This window comes from Pyrgilauda ruficollis, unplaced genomic scaffold (genome assembly GCF_017590135.1).
Source record: "Pyrgilauda ruficollis isolate IOZ18807 unplaced genomic scaffold, ASM1759013v1 scaffold13, whole genome shotgun sequence".
NCBI lineage: Eukaryota > Metazoa > Chordata > Aves > Passeriformes > Passeridae > Pyrgilauda > Pyrgilauda ruficollis.
The window spans coordinates 5,070,742-5,088,907 of record NW_024511432.1 but is presented as its reverse complement, the minus strand read 5'-3'; the positions used below and the strand labels follow the sequence as shown (position 1 = coordinate 5,088,907).

Below are 18,166 nucleotides of genomic sequence, written 5' to 3'. Positions count from 1 at the left end.
CTCGGGGCTGCTGTGACGTCCTCCCTCCAGCCAACCCCCGGGCGCTCCGCGCGCCGCTCTGCCCGCCGTAAGAGCGGCGGGGATTGGCTGCCGCGGGGGCGGGGCCGCTGAAGGAAGCGCTCGCGCGGTTGGCCGCGGCGGGCGGAAGGGGCGGGGCGGCCGGCGGAGGGGAGCGGGGTCAATGGCGGCGCTGCGGGCCCGGCGGTGCCGCTCGCTGTGAGGGGCCGCGGTACGTGCCGGGGGCGGGCCCGGGGCGGCGGGGCCGGAGGAGGCGCCCGGGGGCGGGGATAGCGGCCGTGGCCGGGCCGCCGGGCCCTTGGGGTGCAGGGGTGAGGAGGGCCGGGCCTGGGCCCCGCGAGCGCGGCGGGCCGGGGGCCGCTCCCGGGACGAGGGGCTGGAGGGAAGGAGCGGAGAGGGCTCGGAGCAGCTCGAGCCCGGCACGCCCGGAGGGTTCCCCGCACCGAGCTCCGGCGGTGCCGCAGGAAGGGAGCCCGGGGGCGGGTTCGGGCCGGCGGGGCCGATTGATCCCCGGCGGCTCCGGGCTCGGCACGCAGCGCCTCGCTCGGTGCGGAGCGGGGAGCGCTGCCCGGCTGGCCCAGCGCTGGGTTGATGGAACGGGTCGGTAAGTAGCGTTTGTTGTTTAAGGAGGGCTGGATCTGTTGGAAGCTGCGCTCGGGTACCCAAGGCACCGTCGCTGCTCTGCGTCTGTTCCAGCCGAAGTGGTGGCAAGGGTTGTGAAGTTTGGGAGGGTTTGTGATCCTGGGGGTGTTGTTACCATCTGGTGTTATAAAAACATGTGGTTTACCACTGTGACAAACATTTTTTCATTTGCAATGACAGCACAGCCCTACAATTTCGCCTACACCAGGTGAAAACTCTGATAAATAGGGAAAAGTTGCCAGGTGCATGTTTTTTGTTGTGTCTGGTTTGTGTGTGTTAGCTTCAGATGGGAGAGGGCAAAGAATACAGCAAAATTACCAAACTTTATAAGTGCCAGTGAACTTTAATCTGATGCTGCTTGATGGGGTTTTTCCCCCTCCTCTCTTTTCCCCAGGATGAGGTTGTCAGTGTCAGACACCAGTTTTCAGGCTGGTGTTGGAAGCATTACTGCATCTCAGGCCGTAATTAAACCTTAATCATGGTTTAATTGATGTATCAATTTATGTATCTTAAAATATATTGTCTGAGTGGACTGATCCAGGTGGTTTGCTGCTGAAGGCTGTAGTCCCCAGAGGATACTGTGTTCTTGCAGAATCCCTCTCTCAGTTTGCTTTTATTACTTTCTGTCACCATTGTATTGAAACCTTTAATTTCCTCTCTAAATATATAGGTTGAGATGACACAAGTGGAGAAAGAAATTATGTTGTTTATGCAGCACTTGGATAGGAAAGCTGGCCTTGTGATCAGGACCTGTATTCAGCAGTGAGATTCAATTTTTATCTTCTCTGTAGGTTTCCAGCTTGAGCCACCTTCAGAAATTGCACTCAAAGAGCAAGTGTTCCATACTCTCTGGAAAGTGGCTGCAGGGTGGATTTTTTGTTAGATATTAAAAAAAGAAAGAAAGAAAAGTTTAAAGAAGATAAAATCACCTGCCCTGAATCTGTCCTTCCTGTCCCCAGCTCTTAAGAGAATTCTTTTGTCTTAACTTCTTTTAGTAATACTAACCTTAAGAATGTATCCTGTTGTAACAAATATTTGTCAGTGCTCTAACTTGAATTTCTCCTGAGATTTCAAATTTTTCATTTTTCTTACAAGCAATACCCTCCAAAAGTATCAGTTTTTGTAAGGATTTCAGGATTTCCTGCAGGACTGATTCCTTGTGGTATGAAGGAAGGATGATAAACAGGTTTCTTCCCTTATTTGGGTTACTGCATCCCTTCCTCCCTGGAGGAGTAACTGTCCTGGGATCTCTTCTGTGCTGAAATGCAGGCAGGGTGAGATCCCAGTGAGCAGTACTTGGCAGAACTGTGGGCAGTCTGCCCTCCTTAACCTGCTGCAGTTAAACCAGGGAGATAATAAAGTAGAGAAAAGTTATGTTTGCATATCTTTAAGTGAACAGCTCTGTGTGTTGTGTTTATGTTGTACTGCTGTGTAAAGTTTTGATGTACAGGCTTGAAACAAAACCAGGCACTAGGGTAGCATGGAGCTGGCAGAATAACTCTGGGAGGAGACACCTAGGGCTTACAGAAGGAGTTTGTTTCATCCTGGGCTTACAGGTGTCAGGACCACGAGTTTCCTTGTTAGGCTGACTCCTTGGAGCATCTCCACCCTGCAGCTGGTACTGAAACCTTGAAGCAGAGGGTGGCTGCACTGTGTGGGAAGGGGCTGTGCTCTTTCCAGGGGAAGTGCTGCTCATTTTTTAACCCCAGCTCTGTTTTAGCCCTTTCTCACTCAGCTGTTGACCTCCCAGCCAGATCCCCCCAGTTTATATCCTGGGCACAGTGTTGTGTGGTCATGGTTCTGTGGAATATCCCTTTGTTCAGTTCAGGACAGCTGTCCTGGCCGTGCTCCCTCATGGTTTAGCTCCTCACTGGTTGTGTGAGACACTGAGTCCTTGACTTAGGCTAAAACTGCAAGGGTGTTATCAATGTTGCTGTCACACCAAGCCCAAACCACTGAGCTGTAACAGCTGCTGAGAAGTTTAGCTCTGTCCCAGCCAAAACCAGAACAGTTGCTAATTTCTGAAATCTCATTGTTAATCACTTCTAAATACGTGCACTCAACAACTGAGAACAGGCAAGCTTTCTCAAATTTTCATAGGTTGGGCAAAAAGAACTTGGGATTTGATGCTTTGCCATCACTTTATTCCTCTCCGGAACATATGTGGAGGAACAGAAATAAAAGGATGAGAGTGTAGGTGAGGGTGTTTATTTTTTTTTTAATATTTATTTAAGCCAAGTAAATTCATTAGAACATGACTTTCAGAAAAACAGCCTGAGGCAAACAACTAGTAGGAAATAGGTAATTATGAAAAAAGAGTAAAGAAGGAGTAATAGATGATGCTTGTTAGTCTTGGCAGTTATGCAGTGGGTTTGTGTCTCAGTCAGTGCTCACCATGCAGTGCTCTTTAGAGAACTGAAGTTACTGTAAGGGCAGCAGGTCTATTTCTCAGGATATTTAATAATCACTCAATGAAAAGCATAATCAGACTCCTGATTGTGTTTTTAGGAGACACTATTCCACAATGGAAGGGGGAGATGGCACTGCTGACCTGGTGATCAACAAGAGGTTCGTGTCTGAAGCAGAGCTAGAGGAGCGACGAAAGAGAAGGCAAGAGGAATGGGAGAAGGTGCGGAAACCTGAGGACCCAAAAGGTATGGGCTGAATTCAGTAATTACAGGAAAAAGATCTGAGAATTTCTCACTCTTATGGAAAATAGAAATTAAAAGTAATGGCTTTTTATATTCTATAATTGAAATGGTTTTTACCATGAAGGATCTGAACTGTTGGTGGTTTAGTGTTCCTAACACGGTGTCCCTTGCTGATTTGTTCCTTTCAGAATGCCCAGAGGAGGCATATGACCCACGGTCGTTGTATGAAAGGCTCCAGGAGCAGAGAGAAAAGAAGCAGCAGGAGTTTGAGGAGCAATTTAAATTCAGTAAGCAGCAGCAGCAAACTGCATGTGTTGTATGCAACAGCTGTGCACGACTTCTGAGTAAAGGACATATCTGTGTGTTTTGTCTCCTTCTCTGAGATGGAAACAAAGGCTTCAGGAGAGTGTTATTGAAATCCTGGATTTTTAAAGGAACATGTTCTGGACATTGAGGCAGCACTGCACACATGCAAAAACTCAAAAGGTGTTTGCAGTTTTGAAGATGCATGCCTGTAAAGTGTTATATGCAACATAAGCTCAGAATACTGAGCTTATATTGCATATAAAATAAAAAATCCCAAAAAACTCCCCAACAAACTTGATAGCAATCCACAAAGAAGCGGAAAAGTATTGTGGTTTTGTGACTCTTGAGCTCATGCTTTAACACATGCTTGAATCATGTTAGAGCACCTATTACATTTCCAAGCCATAATTATTTGACTAAAAGTGGTTTGAGAGTTAAGATTATGATTTGAAAGAAGTAAATGTACATGTTTTGAGTCTTTAGAAGTAGTTGTTTGACTCTTCTAATGAAATGTTTGGATTTCTGGTTTTATAGAAAAGCCCTTTGAAAAGTGGCAAGTACAGATAGCAGCATTAATGCATCAAAGTCTCCAGCTGGACCTACAGGGTTCTTTCCACCTAGAGAGTTTCCAGTAAACTTCAGTAGAAACTTTTGATCCCAGTCATTTCTGGTAACATGACTAAGCAATTCTTGCTGAAGGAGCCACCCAAAAATTGACTGCTGTCAGCCTGAACAGGAAGGGCTGCTAATAACTGTCTAAGTGAATTGTTTTTCTTGGCCAGTTGTATTAGATCTGCGACACCTTTGCTTTGGTAATCCAAGTACTGGAATGGGAAATAGCCCTGAGAAGTAAACCCACCTCTGCTTTTAGTGCAACCACAGCAGAATATCAGATAGCAGCTAACCTGGAGAAGAAAACCTGCTGCAGAATCCTCCTGCCTGGGAGGGAACCTCAATAGAACCTCAGCTCAAAGGGCCTCAGTGGCTGCTCCTCTTCGTTTGCAGATGAGTCAGGCAGAAAATGAAATTAATTCATGTCACTTGCTTCAAAAAATGTCCTGAGTTTCACTACTTTTGCTCTCTGATGGGGTCCTCAGTAATAGTAGTGAGTGCTACAAGTTACTGTTTAAAGATTTATGAATGAGCTCTGCATGAGTTGGAAGGAGCAGGGATTGGCTTTTATAAAGTGACCTCAAATAATCATTGATTTCCTGAGCTTTTCTGTCAAACACAAGGCTGCCAGTTATGAGTGTAAATGGATTTCCTAGTTTGCCCTCAAAGTGACTAGGGCTTGTCTGTGTGGGTTGAAGAGTAAAAATATGGTGTATTTTTAATACATGTAAAAGCCTAAAATACAGAATTGAACTTTAATGAGGACTAAAGGTGATGTTTGGGCTAAGATTTCTGATGATGACTACAAACAGCAAGATTTGGTCTTCCTGAAACATAATCTTTATTGTCATTCTAATTAAATAATTTGCTCAAGAGGCTCTGAACATTTGCAGAACAGGGGATAAAAGACCTTCCTGCTGCACTAGCATGTACTTTCCTTAAAGCAGGGTAGCATGTTTAGAAAGAATTTGGTTTTATTTGGAAATTAGGAGTTGTCTTGCTTCTACTTTTTTCAAAAATTTTTGAACAGGTGTTAAAACTTATTAGGTAAGAATTGTTTGCTCTAAGAAAATGTTCTTTCTCTTTTGAGGGAAGAAGTAGTGTGTTTTTTTTTTAGTTACTGGTTGGTTTAAGAAACATTCAGAGGAGACAGACTTAGCCTTGGTGTCTGAAACCAACAAATTTCTTCTTTCTTTATTCAGAAAATATGGTAAGAGGCTTAGATGAAGATGAGACACATTTCCTTGATGAGGTTTCTCGGCAGCAAGAGCTACTAGAAAAGCAACGAAGGGAAGAAGAGCTGAAAGAACTAAATGAATACAGAATATCCTTTGCACTAAAATGACTGGTGGTTACCTAGAGGAGGGTAAGAGTGGGCTGTAGTTTGTTCTGTCAGTTGATATTCTTTTTATAAAGCTGCTTTGCAGAATGTGTATAGTGATACACTTTCACAGTTTAATGGTTTCATTGTAGCTTTGATAGACCCCTGCAATCTTTGATATTCCCCCCTCAACTCCCACCTCTTTGATACTTTCCTTCTCCTCTCTGCGTTGTTTTGGGGTTTGGTTGTGCTTTTCTGGGGTTTGGTTTTTTTCTGTTACTGAGGTCATGAAATACCATAACTTAAAAAGAGAACATAAAGAAAAGCCAGTGTATTATTTCCAATATTTTGCTTTTGTCTTATGGAAAATTACACCCTCTTTTTTTAAACTGTATATTGCCCGATTTTAACATACCTGTTTGAAATAATGTGTGGATTGCTCTCTCTGTTATTCTTCTTGGAGTATTAGATACTTTCTCCTTTGCTGATACTTTCAGGATGAGAAATTAAATACATCTGTGCAGATGTGCTGACTTTCTTCTGGGAAGTCAGTGCCCATGGAGTCTTGCCTCCTTTGGGTAGTACACACTTGTAGGCAGGACTAACAGCAGGGCAGTTTGGCTTTGCTGTTAAATTTGCCTGATTTTCTTGTAGAGATGCTAGAAAATAATATAGGATGTTTTTCCTCTCTAATTAGTGCCAGTCAAGGGAGGTTGGAATGATTTGAGAATTTCTGTGCTAAGCAAAATGTTGCTTTTTTGAGGTTAAGCAAAATGTTGCTTTTTTGAGGTTTACTGAACCTGTGCAGAATCTGATGGTTTCCTTGTCTAGATTGCTTTTGAGTTCTGGGTGAACAAAACACAAGTGCTCAGGGAAGCTTTAGTATAGATGAAAGAGTTTGTGGACACAAGGAGTTGACCAAAACCAGTCAGCAAATAAAATTGAGTAGTGCTGGTACTGCAGAGATTGGTCTTACCTTGTGTTAGTCAATGATTTACAATTTGGAGCATGTGTCCTGTGAAGAACATCTCAATTAGCTCAGGAGTGTGTTTATGAAAAAGCAATCCTGATGCATTTTTTTAACTTCAGAAATAGGCTGCAGTTAGCTGATGGATTTGGAGTATTTTCTTGATTTGCTGGATCTGTTCATGGGATATTCATGGATATATTTAGTTTTGGTGATGGTTGCTCGTGGGGCTGGCTGATCCAGGATTGTGCAGTGTGAAATTGTGCTGTGGGAGCAGCTGACAGCTCTTGTTATGTCACGTACATCTGGGGTGAACCATACCAGCCCTGAGGGAATCTGAAGTTGCCTTGAATTAACCACATAACACACAGATCCCTGAACAGCCTCATCAAGATGTGCAAAGCATCTCACCTCAGTCTTTGCACTCTCAGTAGTATTGGTGGCTCTGAATCTGAAGTCTTACTGTAAAAATTAAACTTATTGCTGATGGAGTGGAGGAAGGGAGAATGTTTTATAGTCACCTCATCTTGTGAGAAAATCAGAAGTGTTGCCCATTTAATTTCCTTTTTAAAATTCTTTTTATTTAACTATAATATTTCAAGCAGCCTCAGAGCAAATTGACTTGTGTTTGAAATTTTTGGTGGTGTTCTGAAATGCAAAAGTGGTTTTTGCTTCTGCAGGTTGTTACTAGTGGTTTATCACTGTAGTGACAAAAACCACTGTGCTGCATCTATAGGTACTGTTTAAGTGCTCTTCCAGATTAATAAGAGAAATGTCAGCCCAGTGGATTTCATTATTTGCTCTTTTTCCTTCTGCAGCATTTAATTTAAGCTGCCCAGAGGTATTAATTTCATGGTAAAAACTGTGTCAATATTCAAGTACAGAATTTTTTTTCCCTTAAATTTTTAGGTTGAACAATCACAAAATTATACATCCTCAGGATAAATGTGCCTTGGAATATTTCAATGTACTCTTGAGCATAAGAAATTCATATGCATGGATGAATAGGAATTTTTCTTTCTCCTGCATGAACAACTAGGTTGGTTTGTTCCTTACCCTGTCCAGACCCCCCTGTTCAGATAAAGATTTACAAATATTTTTAAGCCATTTCCAAGAAGTATTTGAGAGCAAGATCAGCTTGTCTTTACTGCTATCTAAATGTAGGAACAGTCCCCCCTCCAAGAAGCTGGCTTTACTGAAGGACAGCTTGTTTAGTGCCGTTGATATTTAAGATTGAGAGGTTTGTTTCTAATGTTGTCTTCCTGAGAGGGAACACTTCTTGGCTGGCTATAGCATTACATTTGCTAATGACAGCAGGATGTATAAAATACCTACTAAAAATGTGCTGTGCCTTTTTAGTTGAGGAGTTTTAGGAGAATGCCATCCTGGATGGAAGCTAAGAGCCTGTAATTTGGTGTCTTTTAAAAGAAAAGCCTTTGAGTTCCTCAGTCAGGCTTAGAATATAACAAGGTAATGGACCTAAATGTGGCAGTTGAACACTGCAGTGTGTGGAAGAATTGTGTGGCAGCATCAAATCATGTTCAGCACGAGGAGCTCTGAGATGACTTCAGACAGCCACAGGATGGCACTCCTGTGCCATCTCAAAAATAGATAAAATTGAGCAGTGGTTTGGGCTGAGAGGACTTTTGGTTGAAGTAAGGAACAGTCTGGGTTACTGCTGTTTCCTTAGGAAAATCAAATAATAAATGGCATCTGAACATTCCTGTCTGTAAAGTGATTGGAGACTGAGTGTCACTTCAAAGCAAAGTCTATAAGTTTTTGATTTTCAGATGTTTAGTGAGAGAAAAAAGCTATGGCTTCAAATATATGTGCCATCAGTGTGAAATTCACTATCCCATATATGTCTGCAGTGACTGGGGCACCTGTGAAACTCCAGCTTGTGGAACTGTAGTCAGAGGACAAACTATTAGAACACTAGATTTGAGTTTATAAACATGCTTTTAAACTAAGTTAATTTGCCTTTGCCTGTGCAGTTAAAATTTTTGCAGAATTTTGTGTCACTTTCCTGGCACGTTGTCTACAAACAGGGTCTTTGACAGATTTCCCTTCATCACACAAGGAGATGTGTTCAGAGTGTGCAGAGTGTGCCCTAATAAACAGACCCAGCTCCTTCTTACCCCATCTGAGAACCTGCTTAAGCTTCCCCACCTCATTAGAGGTTTCAGCTGCATTCCACCTTTCTAACACTGTTTTAATCTACTTAGCTTTTCTGAGCAGTTAGTCTTTTTTGGGTGAATCTTGGACCACAGTTCCCCTTAATCAATGTCTCCTTCCTCTTGGGATTGTTGCTCAGACCAGCAGTAGAATCCTTGTGGTCCTTACAGAGGGATGAGCTGGAAAGGTGGAGTGCTAAAGACCAAACCCAAAAAATGGAACTGTTCTGTCTTGCTAGGCTGAAATCTGCTGGGCTCAGCAAAAAGAGGGTTTGTGGAGTGGAAGTGAGTGCATATATTGCTATTTAGCTTTTCTGGTAAGGATTAGAGTGTGGAGCAGCAAATTTGAATTACCAATGTGTTGATCCCCATAGAAGGGGAAGTACTGCATTGTCTTTTTGGTTTGTTTTGGTCCAGCCTGACCTTTTTGCTTTTCTAAGGCCTTTAGGAAAAGGCAGGATGGTGGATATATTCATGGGTGCTGGGTGGTTTGTGCCTGGACATCCTCACAGGGGAGAGCTGGTCCTGCTACCAGAGAGAGCTCCAACCCCAGAGGGCAAAATATCTTTTCTTCTGGCTGAGGCTACCAGCTCAATGTCATCACAAGTAAGTTTATTTTGATAGAATATGTGAATGAACTTCGGTCACTGCTGTCAGCAGAGCTGGCTAAATATATCAGGGAGGAAATGTCTGTTCTCCCCATTCCTTCCCAGCTGATCCTTAACCCTTAATTCACAGCACTCTCACTAAAGTGGGAGTCAGTATGGACCCAAAGAAGGAAACTGAGAAGAAATTGCCCATGAAGTCAGTGGAAAACAAGAACAAATTTTCTCAGGCAAAGCTGTTGGCAGGAGCTGTGAAACACAGAAGGTTAGTTTCACACTTCTATAAATTCATGAGGAACGGAACCCAGTTAGCAGTGTAAAGGGAGACAGGCCAAAACTGCCTCCAGAGAGTGAGGTGTAAACCTTAGCCCTAAAGAAAAAAGGGGGAAGGTATAAGAAAAGACCAGTCTTGTTTCTATAGGCTCTCACAAACTGTGGGGAAAAACATGAAGCAAATCAAATAGATAAGTGTGTGTAAAGCAAGTGGGCAGGATCTTCATTTTCGAGTGCCAGGCTTGGGCAATCCTGCTTGGGGTTTGAGGGAATCTATTTTACATCTCTGTTTGTAGACACCAGTGTCACCTCACGAATGCGATTTCATTCAGGTTGCCTAATTTATCAGCTAATTCTACCTGTGTTTAAAATGGATTGTTTTAATTGCTGCTGGGGACAGCATGGGGGAGACAAGGTTACAAGAGAGGAGCTTTGTGTGCCAGTTTGCTTCTAAGGATATCAGAGAAACTTCCTGTGTTCCTCAGGGGTTTACACTGATACAACAAGACCCTTTCCATCCCAGCTGGGTTTGTGATGTGCTTGCTGCTTTGATCCTGGCCTGCAAACACAGCTGCTGGTGTACTACAGGTTGTGGAGAAACCAGGCATGTGGGACCAGACTTATTTCCCACAGATGAATCATCTAATAGTTAAGATGATTACTGACATCTCAAAATGCAGTGTGTTCCAATCATCTCAGGGAATGCGAGATTATTTTAGAAGCTTATCTTGTAGGGTGATGTTTAGCTCCCAGTACAGCAGTTAATTGCATGTCTGAAAACTGAAGTAAGCACTTCCACCACCTAATGTCTGTGGGGTTGTGTGTTAGTTTGGGTTTTGGGAAGAGAGAAAAGAAAAACCCTGAGCTGATGACAAGCAGCCAATAATGTTGTTTTTGTCTTATAACTAATAGTACTTAAGCCAGTAGGATGCAGAAAAGGAGCTGGCATGTGCTTAATGGTACTTCTAGAGTCTGCAGATGGCATCTGTTTAAAGAGAGCATCTTAACTGACATGTCAGTGCCATTGCAGACTTGCTTTGCAGTCTTCTATTTTTGCCATCTTATCTTTTATTGCAAAGTGGCCCAAAGCAAGTGTAGTGTGAGCTCAACATCTGCTCCCTGAGCTTTGTAATTTCCTGTAAAGGATGTATTACTATTAAAAGCTCTCTGCACAGAATAACCTTTCATCTGTACTGCATGTTCTGATAGGGACAGAAAAGAGTTAATGCATACTAATGCTCATGCTTCATCAGTTCATCCCTGCTGAATCTGGGAAGCATTTGTTTATGTGGATGCCTTAGCATTGGGAGCATGCAGGAATTGGGGGGGAAATCTCAGCAGTGACAGGGGAGAGCTATGGGAGCTCTGAAGAGTCAGGAGTCCAAGTCATGCTCCTTTCTCCCAGTGGCACTTTGGACCCAGAAAGGACCTTTGTGGACACTGCATCTCTGTCCGTTGCTGTAAGACTGTCTGAGCTTACTGAGTGCAAGATTTCTAGATGTTTTAGAACAGGCTCTAGGTGCTTGAAGGAGGGGAAAGAAGCCCTGCAAGGGAAAAGCCATGGATGCGGGCACCAGCAAGTGTGGTAATCACCCACATGTGCAGGGCTGTGGCCATGTGGGTGTCTGAAGCTCAGGTGGTTATTCCCAGTCTCCTGTGGGGCACATCCTGCTGAACAGGCAGCTCCAGGTTGCCGTGGAAGGGGTTTGACTTGAACTCTAAGAGGTGTGTTCCTTTCCCAGGTTGACAAGTGATACTTGTAGTGTAGGTGTTGGTGCTTCCTTGGATCCTGCATGTTCCCCAAGGAGCCTCAGGTAATGGCAGTTGGAAGTGGTGATGGTCATCAGGGGACCCTGCTGTAGCATTTGAGGCAAAGATGTAACAATAATTCACAGTGATTAAGTGTTTGCCTATGAAGAACAAGACACTCTGTTATTTTTTCCACAGTTCAGATGGTGGTAACAGTGTCAAGAGGTTGAAACTAGACACTGACCACGAGGAAAAGAATCCAGGTATGTTCCAACTTCTAGTGTGGGAAACTCTGTGTCTGTCACTGAGCAGCAGCTGCGTTGGGGTTAAATCTCATAGAGGCTTTGCTTTTCTGTTCCTTCACTGGGCAAGTCAGCATGGACTTTGGTTGGCACGTTCTTTTCTAAAGCAGTAGAACTGGTAAGTGTGGGTGCTGGCAGCCTTCATGGAAAATAGGTTCAGGGAACCTCTGCAGGTTATCAGGATGTCCCCTGCCCAAACCAGCCCTGACAGATGTTTGTCTTAAGTCTCCACATATAGAGACTGTCCACCTTCCTTTGAGGGTTTATTAATCTGAAAGAGTTTCACCTGATAACTAATGGAATTGTTCTTAGGTGCATATCAAGCCTAATACTTGTTCTGTGGGCAGGAGTCATGGAGAGCAGATGATCCCCTTCCTCTTCACAGCAGCATTGCATGTATTTGTGTACATCCACTTCAGATTTATGCTCTGAAGTGATTCAGTCCATCCTGAAATCAATTTGTTTCAGAAAATTGTGGGGAACTAGAAGAAGAATTAAGTTGTGTTTCAGCTTTAGCTGTCAGGGCTGCAATTGACTTGCTGTCAAGATACTCTGACACAAATCGGGTGAGCTGCAGTTGTGTAACGACAACCCAAGGCGTTTCCTGAATCTCCTTCTGTTCAGTAAACTTTCAGAACAGCAGAAATAATTAATTAGCCATGGAAGATGGGAGATGTTGACTAGTAGAATGATAGAATAAAACTTTTTCTCAACTATGCTGTTATATTGCAAAAAAAATACTCAATTACTCAAAGCAGAGCCATTTATTCTTATTTAGTGGATTTGGTACTTGACAAGCATCAAACTGACAACTTTAGAATAAAAAAACCTGTAATGCCAGCATAGAGCTGGGCTTAAACTAGTGATGAGAAGAAGAAAATCCCCTGAGGTAGCAAGTCCTTCCTGTCAGAATGCTTTTATTACAGCATAAAGCAGCCTTATGCTTTAATTAAATCCTGAAATCATCCCCTGCTTATGTGGGAAAAGCAGGTGAGTGACACGTGCCGGTTCCTGGGCTGATTGAAAACCCTTTCCTGCACTCTCATTTTTGACTGAGGTTTCTCTTTTCCAGAAAAGCCCTCCTGTGTTCCCTTGGGGAGCAGCTCGGTGGGAGGCTCCGCAGTGCACTGTCCCTCAGCAGCCGTGTGCATTGGGATCCTGCCTGGCCTGGGCGCCTACTCGGGGAGCAGCGACTCCGAGTCCAGCTCGGACAGCGAAGGCACCATCAATTCCACAGGGAAGATTGTCTCTTCTGTCTTTCGTGGCAACAGTTTCTTTGATGGTCCATAACAAAATCCCTCCGTGTGTAATGTAGTGCAGAATATCTTCCAAAGCCCTGGTGGATGCTTGTTGCATCCTTCTGCCCCAAATATAATCTTTCTAGCTAACCTCTCAACTTTATTACACTCAGATACTCCTAAAGTAACTCATTATTTCCCCCCCCCGCCTCCAACTTTCCATTTCTGGGGTGCATACTGAGCCTGGAAGAAAAGCTGCCATCGTAAAGCAGAAGGCACACCTAACCATGTCACAAAGGTCTGAGGGTATGGAGGAGAGAGCTTTATCTTTTACAATTCTTATGGAAAGAATTATGTTGATTTAAGAAGTTTATACAAGACTAACAGGCAAAAAATAATCACTTGAAGCAGTGAAGTCTTGTAGAAGCAGCCATGTGTTCTGTTTTAAAATGTCATTTTTATTCTGTATTTGAAAAATGGGGGCAGAACCAAATTTGAGCAGATGGTGAAGTGTAGATTGCCATGACACTGTAAAGAAGTTTTAGTGTTACATGATTAAAGACATTCTGAATGCATTTTTTTATCTCTGCCTGTGCCATTCATAATTGTTCTCATTCCATTAATCAATTTCTGCTCTACTCACCAGCCATTCCCTCAAACCACCATCCAGGAGATGTGTAGGTCAGTTTCCCACAAAAGCAGAGGTGGTGATGGAAAACTTGGTCTGAGTGAGTTCACAGGAACTGCATCTGGCTTTTCTGCTCAAAGGCTGCTCCAGCACTGGGGCTTGGCAAGTCATGCAGCTTTTCAGCAGCAGTGTCCTGAAGGGCATGAATCCAGAGAGGGTGGGAGTCCCCTGTTCAGCCAAACTCCTTTGTATGGGAGTTGAGAGTTCCAGAAGTAGGGCTGAGGGCCCATGCTCTTAGTCTCAGTGTGCTGGTGGGAGTTTGGAGGGTTGGAACAGCTCAGCTCAGCTGCTCAGGGGTGGAAGTGCCTTTGTGCAGTCCTGCTCTAAGTGCTGAGACAGCAGCTGGTCAGTGTGTACCAAGGGGCACGTACCTGGAGGTGGCACTCAGGGACTTGTGAGGCAGCAGCTGGGCTAAAAGCAGAGAAAAAGCCTGTAGTGGATTCATGCCTTAACCTGAGTGCTGAATTTTCCAAAGGAAATGGGGAGAGTTGTGCTCACAATGAAGCTATCCTTAGCCAAATACCCTTTCTGTTTGCACAGCTCTGTTCCACAGACAGATCTTTACGAACACACTGCAATTCCTCCCCTGTTCTGGGCTGCCTGGCACCTCCTGTGTTTGCTCCAGAGTTGCTCCTGCCTCTTCTCTAGCTACTGTAATTATGGCACTTTCAGGTGGAAAATAAGCAGATTTTGTGCTGCCTCCCTAATGCTTTGCTTTTGGTGGCTTTCATCTTACTGAGCTATGGAATGAAATTGAAATGGTGCACAAAAAAAAAGCATGTTTTTTTTATTAAAGTTGTATGGGCAAGAGCCTCAAGGAGTTGGTATGAGAGCTGCTGGTGTTCTTCCCTGGCATTAAACTAGATCAATTATGTGACTGTAGAGTCAGAGCAGCCTTGCCCAGCTGTCAGCATGCTGGGGCCATTTTCCTGAGTGGTATCTTGCACAGCTGCAGTCAAAATGCCTGATTTAGCCAGAAATTGACAGTGGGAGTTTCCAGCCAGTTGTGGCAAATGCAGTGGTGGGCTGCAGGTGAGATGGTGTGTGTATTTTGGTGTGTATATTATGGTGTGTATATGGGGCTGTGCAAGGCCAGGAGGAGACATAATCCAGGAAAAGCAGATGTGAGGGCCCTCTGCCTTTCTCCTGTTCCTAGAAGAATGGAATAGGACACTTGGGGAATGCCTTTGAGTCAGCTCTGCTGTTCTCAGGGCCTGGCTCGTGTAAACAAACTGCAGAGCTGCCCCAGCTCCTCACTCCATCTGTTGGTCCCATTTACCTTTGAACATCAGGAGCCATCTGACATTAAAATACTCCAGTGCTGGAGATGTGCAGGGAAGTGCAGAGTGCATGGGATGGAGGATAAATCAGACCTGAAAAGGGCAGCTGTGGCAGTAACCTTGCCCTGGGCTGCCAAAGCTGGAGACAAGCTGGCTGTGGCTGGCTCCAGCAGCTCTCATTCACTGGTGGATTTAGATCTATTTTTTTGTTATTTTTAAGAAAAAAACCATGACTGCATAGTGTGTGCTTCATCCCCTCCCCAGGGACAGCTCAATAAACTGCTCCTTGTCTGTGCTAGTTGTTAAAAGTTTCAGCGAGGTGTTAAAAAAACCCGACAAACCCCCACAAACACTCTACCAGCAGAAGAGTTTATGAGCTCCTGCAGCTGCGTGTGAGGTTCTCTTATGGAAATAAATAAAAATTCCCAAAGCCGCAGACTTCGATCTGGAAGCTGAGCTGGATACAGCATTATTTTTAAACAAGCCACCCTTCAAAGGCTGCTTCTCCCTTTGGAAAAGGGTGGTGTTGGTTGTTTATTTTCCCTTCCAGGAGGTTTTGCAAGGCAAACGTTTCTCGGAGCAGTCCAACCTCTCCCGAGGGATGGGGTCTCACCCAGGGCTGTGTTTGGAGCCGAATCACTGTGGGACAGCCCGGGGCCCTCTGTGCTGGTGGCAGCAGTGACAGCCACAAGGTTGCTGGCAGAGAGCACAAGCAGTAGCTCAGCCTGTGCAGAAAGGGCTGCAGGCTTTATACAGGGACAGCAACCTCCCACCTCTAAAGCTTCCATTAATGGGGAGGAGACTCAAGTCAAGTCTGCTTGAGTTTGGAGCAGGGCTGGTGATCCCTGCCAGATATTCAACAGCATACTCGGCTTCAAAAGACCTTAATCTAGTTAGGAGCAGCATAAAGCAGCAATTAGCACATTGCTGATGAGCAGCTCCAAGGAGCTGCTGGAGAGCAGGATTTCAATACCCAGCCCATCTTCTCCCAGGCAGCAGGGAGCTTTTGTTACTCAGACTTGGAAAATTGTCTAGAGTTGAAGCAGCAGTGAACCATGAAACTCCCTTTGATGGTTTGTTGTGGGGTCACCAGGGTTTTCCCAAGCACACAGACTCAGCTCAGGCAGGCATTAAGGGCCTGCTGCCCTCCCCAGGATATCCACCTTCACTAAATCTCCCTCTGGGATGCTGCCATTGACAGTGGGGCTGATCCTGGGCACAGCCAGCAGAGCAACTGAGGGACCAGGACAGGCCCTGTCAGGGTGACTCCAAACACCCAGCACTGCTGACAGTGTAAGCCACTCCCAGACCTTCCCAGCTAGGAGACTCTTGTTTTAAATGTCCAAGTTTCTTTATTAACCTGAGTATAACAAATATAACATGTACACAGTATAAAAATGAACACAAAACCTGACAGGAGTACAGGTACAACACAAATACGTGAACTATACAACAACCAGTTCATTGAATGATAATATATTAAGCATTTCATTGCTTGGAAAAAGCAAGTTTTGATCATAAAAATTGTATTCTGTACCACTGAAATTATTACAAAGTACATTCAATACTGAAAAGTGACTCAACAGAGCAGGACCAAGGCATGGCCTGGCTGCCTAGTGTTACCTTGGGCCAAGACTGTACAAAATGAATCCAGACACTGTGCTGGGATGCGTCTTAAGAACTTAGCAATTAAATTAAGAAGTACAAAGTGTTTCAGGGAGGGTACTCTTCTCTTAAAAGCATGTGGAACGTGCTTTTGGCAGGACCAACAGGCTTCGGCAGCATGCAGAGGGTGCAGCCTGGCACAGCTCTACGCGGGCTCCGAGTTGATGGGTGGCAGGTTTTGGTGCTTGAAGTACTGCACGACTTGCTGGGGCAGCTCTGCCAGCACAGCTTTGGCCAGGGTCTCCTTGGGGACCTGTGAGCCAAAGGGAACCAACACCAGTGTTAGGACAGCCACAGGGGACTGACTGAGCAAACATGGCTGGGCTGGCCCCAGCTCCAGATCTTGGCATTTCACTCAATACCCGCTAGAGCCTATTGATAGTCAGCATTTTATACACCAGGGATTGTTATATTCTATACTACCCTACAGGAGAGAATTCACTGGTACAGAGGAATAAAACATCCTGGGTAGGTCAGAAAAAACAGGTGTGGGTGGCAGGAGGTGAAATAGAAAGACATTGATTAGTTGCAAAAAAGGGGAAGATAAGCACAAGCTCCATCCTTGGCAATCAATCCCGTGCCAGCAACAGCCTCTGTCCCAGAGCTGTCTGCTGGATGATTGCAATGGACCCATCCCACAGAGGGGATGTGCAGGGCCAGTGCCACCACTGCCCCTTCCTACAGGGGACCAGGGGGCATGGGGCTCCTTCTCAGGACAATTCAGCATGAAGCCCTTGGTGTGGCACATCAAGGGTGCTGGATGAGGCCGGAGTGGGAGTCACCAAAACCAGCACAGGGCTGTGGCAAAGGGCAAAGGACACGAGCCCAGTGCTGCCACACCCTGCTGCAGGAACCCAGGTCCTGCTCTGAGTCAGTGGCTTTCGCTCCCACCTGTCTGACCATGGCAGGGGGTGGAGGAACGTGGCATGCTCAGGTGGAACCCACTACAGAGCAGCAGAGCAGTCACCCCTGCCTGCAGTGCTGATTTATGTGATCCACGCAGAGCATCCCTGAGGCTAAGACAGAGCCAGACAGGCAGGTACCTCTTGCCTCTGCCTCTACCGTGGCTGTTCCACTTCCAGGGTGATTTCCAGGTCTGAGAGCCCATCTCCCCTGGGATCACCTCCCCCCGCCCTGACTCACGTTGCGGAAGTTGCGGAAGGGCACGAACTGGACGATGTCGCGCACGGCCTCCTCGCCGGTGTTCGAGTGCAGCACCCGGCTGTCCCCGTCCAGGAACTCCATGGCAGCAAAGTCAGCGTTGCCCACGCCCACGATGATGATGGACATGGGCAGCTTGGACGCCTGCACCACGGCGTGTCTGGTCTCGTCCATGTCGCTGATCACCCCGTCCGTGATGATGAGGAGGATGAAGTATTGCTGTGGAGGGGAGGGCACAGGGTCACACCCGGTGGGATGCCAGTACACCCTCACACCGCAGCTCTGAGTGGCAGGGCTGCTTCACATGTTGAGGGGTGGCAGGTCCCCTGGGGACTGAGCTTCACCATTTCCCAGGTCAGCTGGCATCATGCCCTTTAGCAGAATCCAGAAATTCAGGTGTTCCTATTCCCCCTGGTTTTTGAAAGATCTTGAACAAACAATAAACCAGCTCTCACTCCAAAATATTTTTCTGAATTACTGATTTGCTGTACTTAATGAAGCAAAAAAAAAATCA

At 45.3% G+C, this 18,166-nt stretch overlaps 2 protein-coding genes across 4 annotated transcripts in view; one reads left to right on the top strand and one right to left on the bottom strand.

Moving 5' to 3' along the window:
- The first annotated feature begins 101 nt into the window (after window positions 1-101).
- On the top strand, window positions 102-13,429 carry PSME3IP1 (proteasome activator subunit 3 interacting protein 1). 2 transcript variants are annotated; one of them, XM_041458758.1, is made up of 7 exons: window positions 102-229; window positions 3,169-3,314; window positions 3,500-3,598; window positions 5,432-5,553; window positions 9,428-9,561; window positions 11,517-11,581; window positions 12,693-13,429. In XM_041458758.1, exons 2-7 carry the CDS (start codon window positions 3,185-3,187, stop codon window positions 12,908-12,910), a joined length of 768 nt encoding a protein of 255 aa, XP_041314692.1. In that variant the 5' UTR covers window positions 102-229; window positions 3,169-3,184; the 3' UTR covers window positions 12,911-13,429. The 2 variants fall into 2 exon arrangements, with proteins under 2 accessions (XP_041314692.1, XP_041314693.1); XM_041458759.1 differs by lacking the exon at window positions 12,693-13,429 and adding an exon at window positions 11,695-11,789.
- Window positions 13,430-16,155: 2,726 nt separating this feature from the next.
- CPNE2 (copine 2) overlaps window positions 16,156-18,166 on the bottom strand; it is a 41,870-nt gene continuing 39,859 nt past the window's right edge. For both annotated transcript variants that reach the window (XM_041458972.1, XM_041458971.1), the window contains exons 15-16: window positions 17,635-17,871; window positions 16,156-16,744 (exon numbers count right to left, since the gene is read on the bottom strand). In XM_041458972.1, coding sequence (XP_041314906.1) covers window positions 16,637-16,744; window positions 17,635-17,871 — 345 coding nt within the window. In that variant the 3' untranslated portion in view covers window positions 16,156-16,636. The remainder of the gene's footprint in view (window positions 16,745-17,634; window positions 17,872-18,166) is intronic.

Bases quoted from the DNA above. Each gene is read 5' to 3' on its own strand.
- PSME3IP1 (XM_041458758.1), top strand. From the start codon at position 3,185: ATGGAAGGGGGAGATGGCACTGCTGACCTGGTGATCAACAAGAGGTTC. The intron at 3,315-3,499 runs GTATGGGCTGAA...TGTTCCTTTCAG, and splicing joins GAAACCTGAGGACCCAAAAG to AATGCCCAGAGGAGGCATAT. The intron at 5,554-9,427 runs ATATCCTTTGCA...CCCTTAATTCAC, and splicing joins AAGAACTAAATGAATACAGA to AGCACTCTCACTAAAGTGGG.